This window comes from Lacerta agilis, chromosome 15 (genome assembly GCF_009819535.1).
Source record: "Lacerta agilis isolate rLacAgi1 chromosome 15, rLacAgi1.pri, whole genome shotgun sequence".
In the NCBI taxonomy this organism is placed as follows: Eukaryota; Metazoa; Chordata; class Lepidosauria; order Squamata; family Lacertidae; genus Lacerta; species Lacerta agilis.
Genome location: NC_046326.1, coordinates 37,992,337 through 38,000,140, shown reverse-complemented (window position 1 = coordinate 38,000,140; position 7,804 = coordinate 37,992,337). Strand labels below are relative to the sequence as shown.

At 43.8% G+C, this 7,804-nt stretch overlaps 1 protein-coding gene across 3 annotated transcripts; it reads left to right on the top strand.

Annotated features, from left to right (window-relative positions):
• Window positions 1-88: 88 nt before the first annotated feature.
• Window positions 89-7,699, top strand: PIGW (phosphatidylinositol glycan anchor biosynthesis class W). Of its 3 annotated transcripts, none has more exons than XM_033171687.1 (3): window positions 89-218; window positions 1,593-1,779; window positions 4,880-7,699. In XM_033171687.1, the coding sequence occupies exon 3, from the start codon at window positions 4,901-4,903 to the stop codon at window positions 6,410-6,412; it is 1,512 nt and encodes a 503-aa protein (XP_033027578.1). In that variant the 5' UTR covers window positions 89-218; window positions 1,593-1,779; window positions 4,880-4,900; the 3' UTR covers window positions 6,413-7,699. The 3 variants fall into 3 exon arrangements, with proteins under 3 accessions (XP_033027578.1, XP_033027579.1, XP_033027580.1); XM_033171688.1 differs by having other exon boundaries at window positions 1,590-1,779; XM_033171689.1 differs by lacking the exon at window positions 1,593-1,779.
• Window positions 7,700-7,804: the final 105 nt, after the last annotated feature.

Below are 7,804 nucleotides of genomic sequence, written 5' to 3'. Positions count from 1 at the left end.
CCTGTGCGCGCTTAACTCGCGCATAATCCCATTGAAATCCAATGGGGCTCACTACCCAGAAGGGATGCGTGGGGTTTGCCGGCCTCATCCTGTGCCTGTTTCCTCCCGAGGAAGCAGGCAGCGCTGACTGCCATTCACGTTCAGATAACCGTGGCGCAAGTTTTCCTCGGAAGGAAGCTCCACCGAGTTCAAGAATGAGGTTTACTCCTAAGAAAAGGGTGCGCAGGGTCGCTGCATGCTTTGCGGGGAAATTAGTGGGATTTCCCAAGAAAATGTGCGGGGTGGGTGAGTTCCAGTTTAGTAGCTGGGATCCGTGTCTCATCGGAAGCAAAGCATGCTTCCCCGAAGCAACAACGCAGGCTTTACTCGGTAGTAAGCTCCGCTGCACCTAGAAAGCGTGTGTTGCACCACAGCCTAAAACAGTTGTTTTAAATTTTTACATGTAGTGTTTTAATTGTTGTGACCCGCCCCTGGACCTTAGGACGAAAGGCGAGTAGTCCTAAATAAGTAAATAACAATAAAATTCGGATCGAGGAGGTGGGGAAAGGAAACGCACTCTTACCAGATCGGACCCACGTGGAGACAAGGAAATTCGCAGCTTGTTCTACACGCGGAGCACCTGGGGAGTTAACACTCCCTAGTATCTCATGGAGGGGTGGGATCAAAAGCGTGAACACTTCCTTGCAGGTTGCCCCCCCCCCGCAAGCAGAAAGCTAGCACAGTAAGGAGAAGTGCTAGTAAAAAAAAAACTTGTATGGAGTTTTTTTTACTGAAGGTGAAAACTTACTGGGGTGGGGAAAGGCATCCTTCAGCTGAAATGCGAAGTGATCCACTCCAGTCTGTGTCGACCAAACCTACAATCGGTGGCTGGCAAACAAGCAATGCAAATTATTTTATTTTATTTGTTTTTAAAAGATATAGAAGTACAGTATAGTCAGTCGTACCAACAGGCTAAAAAACAGTTTCTATCCGTGGGCTTTTAGGCTGCTGAACGGAAAATAATATAGTGCAACTGACTTTCGGGGTTGGTGTGTTGTGTGACAAGCACACAGAGTGCAATGAGATTGAGTGTTTGGTGGGGGGGGAGGCTCGGTTAATTTCATTGTAAGCAGGTTGTACATTGACAAGAAACGTATTATTATTATTAAACCACTAACTAAAAGAACCATGGGGTTGTACAATCAAATAATCGGAACCTCATAAAATTGTAAAATACATTGCCTCTCCACTACAAATCTGTGTTGCTGTTTTAGGCAAATCTCTGGTGAGTAAATGAACGTGATCACCAGGAATTGCCATTACATAGATGGCACCGATTGTGTGCCATTCAACCGCTGGGGAGGCTTCACCTGCTCAGTATCTGCCTGCCATGCAGCCTGTTATCACAGGTGTAGGATCAGGATGCAGTTCTCCCTCCCACCTCACCCCGCCTTTTCTTTTTAGTGCCTTTTAATATGCCATTAGTAACCTTTATATTAAACTTGGCCATGGCTGAGCAGTCTGATGAATCAGGCAATCTCGTTTAGCAGGCTACTTGCTCTGATGAAAATGTCATGAGGAAACAGATCACTGATTTACCTTTTTTGCAGCAGGAAGTATAAGCAAGGAGCTGTGCAGATCTAAGGAGAAACTCTGCACCTGCTTTAAATGCAGTTTTCATTCTCAGAGAAGCAGCAAAGACCTGCCTCTGACCAAGCCTTTCTGATGAGAATGTTTTCACTTAGCCAAACAAATCCTGCCGTCTTTCTTTGCTGAAACTTAACCTCCATAAGAATGCAGGTAATTCTTTCAAAATGTTTTTGCTGCATATTTTCCAGTTCTTACAGCTTTTATTTGTAGGGCTTTTGACTAGTGGCTGAAACCTTCACAGAGCAGATGTTTTGTCCTGCAGTGTGTAGGGTTTGGATGAATTACCCATTATTAATGTTTGTACAGATGTGATTATTTGATAACTGCAATGATATATACCGCCCTTTTCTCCAATACATTCAAGGCAGCTTACAATTTTAAATAACTGCTGCAGTCTGATACATCATGTGATTCTAAAAGGAATGGGGAGGAAAGAAGGAAATGGGCAAACCTTGTTAAAATAGCAGGTGTGGGTGCAGCTGGTACTTGAATCAGCTAAAGGAGCAAGAGAGAGATGGGGTCTCTGCCCCAAGACACAGCATGAGAGGGCGAGAGACAGGCCTCTGTTTCCTATGTTTCTGTGATGATGGAAAGTGCAGCCAAGAAACATCTGGAAGGCCACATTCTCATAAACCATTATTTAGCATTACTGTGGTATAGTGGTTAGAGTGTCGGATTAAGATCTGGGAGACCAGGGTTCAAATCCCCGCTCACCCATGAAGCTCACTAGGTGACCTTGGGACCAGACACTGCCTCTCAGCCTAACCTGCCTCACAGGGTTATTGTAGGGGATTAAATGAAGTGGGAGAGAACTGTGTGCGCGAACTTGAGCTCCTCGGAGGAAAAAGGTGGGATATAAATGCAGCAAATAAATAATAGTGATTCATTTTGAAATTCCTGTCTATAAGTATGTTAAAATTGCAAAGAATGTTACGTCTCTGGAACTAAATTTTATTTATGTTCTTTTAAGCTCTGTTCAGAATTTGATTTATGTTTTTAAGTTGTGTGCTTCTGTGGATAAAATCCATGTTAAAACAAGCAAGGAAAAATCCAACTAAATATCTGAAGGCTATGTTCTACTTCTGTGTTCAGAAGTGGCATACTTTTGAATACCAGTTGCTGAGGGATCACAAATGGGGAGAGCCCTGTTACATTCAGGTCCTCCTTGCAGGCTTCCCCAGAGGGACATCTTTTTGGCTGCTGTGAGAACATGATATCGGACTAGATGGGCCTTTGGCCTGATCCAACTACAGTGCTCTTCTTACTTTCTTAACCCGCCTTGTCCTGAAGGCTTGCCATCTCCAGGGGAAAGTGAGCAAAGAGCCTTGAAATGGCCAGTCAGTAAGGTTTGCTGGCTTGCAGCTTTTTATCAAGGGCAATCCTGAGCTGTAATTAAGCTGGCAGACTTGCAGTGCTGAAAGACAAAATTGCAGTCTTGCAGGGCTAAGAGGCGAGGGTGTGGTGAGCTCTTGCCTTTTAAGCTCCCTCTTCAGAGACGCCTTTCCCTGACGAGCTGCAGCTTGTCTCTACTGAAGATGCGTATCGCAAAAACGTTTCTAGGGAAAAAATGAAGGTGGCAGTCGATTGTAGGAGGCCTCACGAAAAAGAAGAGGAGGAAAGGTGATTAGACAGAATTTGGCGAGATGCGTTCACTAGTGGAAGAGTACTACATGGGAGTAAGAACATAGGAAAGAAGAGCTGCTGGATCAGGCCAATGACCCACCTAGTCCATTATCCTGTTCTCACAGTGGTCAGCCAGATGCCCCTATGGGAATCTCACAAGCAGGACACGAGCATAACAACTCTCCCTACTTGTGATTCCCCAGCAACTGGTATTTAGAGGCATACTGCCTCCCACAGTGGAGTGAGAACATAGCTGTTGTGGCTATTAGCCTCCATGAAAATGTATGTGAGAGTAAGCCCCATTGAGTTCAGCTGGGCTTGCTGCCAAGTAGAGGTGTATAGCAGGGTGTCTGCCGCACATCTGGCTACCCCTATTGTATGGCCGTTGTCATGCTGGAGTTCCTGTGGCTGGCTGTTGGTAGCCAAGCAAACTGCAGTGTGATGACACCCTTACAATTTTATTATACAGTGGAGCCCCGCTAGACGAATGCCTCGCTAGACTAAAAACTCGCTAGACGAAAGGCATTCGCTAGCGGAAGGCTGTCTTGCAAGACGAATTTGTCAATGGGCTTGCCTTGCAAGACGAAAAAATTGCCGATTTTTTTTTTTGTCAAACTGCTCTTCCCCCGTTGGTGCTTCGCAAGATGAAATGTTCGCTATACAACAACACTCGCAGAACGAATTAACTTCGTCTTGCGAGGCACCACTGTATAGCAAAAAGGCCCCACACACTTTGATGTGGTCGTTGGAGGGTTGATTGATTCAGTGTGACTCTCGGACCAAAAAAGTGTAGCAATCTAAAAGATAGGATGACAACCTTAGAGTGTTTCAATCTTCTTGCCCTTACCTCCTCTCTCTCCTACAACTGAAATTGAGAATATAAAATATTTGGGGTCCTCCAGACTAGTGGCGTTGGGTTGTGGGTTTTTTTGGCAGGGGTATTTTGTGACATGTTATTAATGTAATAATAGCGCATTGTTGGTGGATTTATACTGGACTGTCCATACACCATTTCAGTATTGAAAGCGGGAGTGCGTATAACCACCCTGATAGCGTTGTGAGCATAAATTACCATGAATGTTCAATAAGAAGGACATCTGGAGGGGCCCTCGTGTCTTACGATTCCCTGTAAACCTGAAATTGAGGGTGCTGTGTAAATTTATGTGAATAATTTCACCGCAATAATTTTACTAGTGGCAGTTGCTAAGAATGTTGGCTCTGACTTGTTAAAAAGAAATAAAATATCCTCTTCAGGTGTTTGCCTCGGAAGTATGAATAAGAGCTGGTGCATGTTGGGATCCTATGGTATGTGGTTCCTAGGCAAGCTCTTTTAATTTCTTGCAAGTGTGTTTTGCAACTGCTTGTAAAAGTAGCAGTTAAAACATAATGTGGGCTGCTTGCTGCCCGAAAACTCGTAGTCGTGCACAGAGAAAGTGACTTCAGCATGGAATTTTTTTTTATTTCTATCCTGCCCACTGGTTTAAAAAGTATTGGAGCAACTTACGGTGGTACCAAGAGAGATTCACCAAGGTGAGGATTTACCTTGGGGTGGATGCAGTTGCCTACTCCTGATTTTTGTTCAGTTTGCTTGCTGCTAACTTGATTTCTTCTTTCTTTCTTTTTTTAGTGACTTAAAAAAGCAGAAAAAATGTCGCAAAAGCAAAAAGAAGAATTTATAAGTAATTTGAATGGAACTACCTTGCTGGAGATCTCCATTGGCTTACCCCTAGCGTCATTATGCCTCCTTTCCAGAGGACTTCTGTTGATCATGTATTTTCTCTGCTATGGAAGACCACTACAGTCAATGGTTGGCCATTTTCTTCTAGACTTCACCATCTTAGTTGTCCCGCCAGTGCTCTCATGTACAATTTTGGCTCCTGTCCTACCTTGGGTAATGCTCTCCATCACCGTATTCTGTGTCAGCTTGGTTTTGATCATATACAGTCGGAGGACCAATTATGTGAGAGTGCCACTTAAGCAAATCATAAGCGATTTCTTAAGGACAAGCTTGGAACCAGAGTACATTCCTTCGATAACGGTGTTCCGAGTCTTTGTCAATGTCTTGACATCCATCAGCATTCTGGCTGTAGATTTTCCACAGTACCCTCGGCGGTATGCCAAAACGGAGACCTATGGAACAGGGGTAATGGATTTTGGAGTGGGATCATTTGTTTTTGGGAATGCTGTGGTTTGTCCAGAAGTCCGGCTGAAGCCTGGCATGGCACAGCACAAAGTCTCTTACCTTGCCAGGCAGTTCTTTGCTGTGTGGCCTTTGCTGCTTCTTGGCTTTGGGCGGGTGATGAGCATCAAGGCCATTGACTATTACGAACATGTCTCGGAATACGGTGTGCACTGGAACTTTTTCTTCACTTTAGCCGTTGTACGGATGGCTGCGTCATTGCTTTTGGCTGTCTTCCCCGTGCACAGAGCATGGTTAATTGCAGCAACACTTGCTATAGTCTATGAAGGCTTCCTCAGCTTCACGCCTTTGAAGATGTTCATCTTGCATGGAAGCGATGGCCAAGATTCAAGGGACGGGTTTTTCAATGCCAACAGAGAGGGCATATTTTCTGTCATCGGCTACCTAGCTGTTTACATGGCTAGTGTGCAAGTAGGCTTATATTTGTTAAAGAAGAGGAGCTTGGTGAGAGATTGGCTTGGCGTGATCGGCTCTTTCCTGATTGCAGTTTTCTTCCTCTTTATCTGTCTTCATGTAACGCAAACTCACATAGACACCGTATCCCGACGGATGGCAAACCTCTCCTTTTGCATTTGGGTCATCGCTCACGGCCTGTTACTCTTTAGTTGCTTTTTGATGGCTGATCTTGTGCTGGTGTTTGGAAAGTTTCTGGTGGCTGGGGCTAGCATTCCTTGCAGCTGGAATTTCATGAAGCCGGCGGCGGCAAGTAAAAAACACGACCCGGAGCCCCAGGATAGGAAAATGGTGCCTCGGAGTGTGTGCATGATCAGCGCTGTGAATAAGAATCAGCTCCTGTATTTCTTACTAGCGAATGTCTTGACTGGCTTCGTGAATATGGTGGTCGACACGATTCACAGCAATGCATTTTGGGCTATGTTTGTCCTGCATCTATATATGTTTACAAACTGTTTGGTTATGTATCTGTTGCAAGCAAGAAATATAATCTTAAAGTGGTGGTAATTTTATATATACTGTCTATATAAAGTTGTAACCGAAAAGAAAAGGTTTTGCCTGCTGGGATTGCATTGGTTTTTATAAGACTTCTCCATGCATGCTGGTATACTGGATTATCTAAAGGAAGGAATGTGGACTATAGTTGTTTAAAACTCATGGTCACTTTCGTCTGATGAACTGTAATACATTTCCATATGACTGTAGCATCGGGACCAAAGCTCAAGCTGGAGCCAGAGCCAATGGAAGGCAGAGCCACCTCATTCTTGTTTTGTCTTCCTCCTCCAACCTTCTGTGTTCTATAAAGGGCAACAATGAGACTAAGGAGGGGCAGGAAGCTTACAGCCAGGGCCATCCCCTGGGCTAGTTGTAAGAAGGAAGGCAGGACAGGTGGGGGCCGTTTGAGGGAAAACTGAGGTTGGTCACCCTTGCAGACCAGACATTAAGCTTATTTGTCTCTTTGTCACATTGGGATTCCTGTGCAGTGGGTCTGCACACACACTGAATGTCTAACATGCTAAGAAGTGGTACTGAGGCAGAAGGCACTTTGTGCTTGGTGAAGGTTTACAGCATGTGAATGGATCCCTCCAGACTGGTATTTTTGCAGATGTATTCTGCAACATGTCATTGACACAATAATAGTGCATTGATGGTGGATTTATACTGGACTGCCCAGACATCATTCTGCTTTACTAGTTGTTCTGAGATGCTTCCCCAATCAACGTTGCTGCATTATTGCCACCTGGAGGGGCACTATTGTGCAATAAAATCAGAACTAAAAAAAACCCCCAAAATATTTGTGGCATTAAATGTAGCAAGCTTTCTGCCGGAAGCTATGGGGACATGCACCAATTGGAAATAAAGCAGTATGTCTGCCATTTAAGTGCAAAAAGAATTGAAAGTGAGATCATGTAGAACTGCTCCAATAACATAATGACCACAAATCAGGAATGCAATTCATAAATGCATGATAACAGGATGCCTGGAAGGGCTATAAGTCCTTCCACACAGCTACATTCACCTATTATAATTTAAAATGTGTTTGTTGTCAAATGCAATGGGCAATCCAATCAAATATATTTTCCAAAAAACTAAAACTTACAATGAGGAGTGTCGGAATCATTTCTCATAAAAAAGACAAATGAATTTAACTAGAGGCTGTGTGTGAGAGATAACTGAAAGAGCTCAAAATAATTGGAGGTGTACGTTGGATTGAGTCAACACAAAGTTGATTATAATTTGCAAATAAAATGCATCAAAGCCTTCAAGCAAATAAAATATCTATATTTAAGATGATACTGTAATGTGTTATTGCTTTACTGTCAGACATTTGAATTATACTACTTGTTCACAAGAAACTGTTTCCCTGACCCTTCAAGAAATACTGAATGACCTAACAAA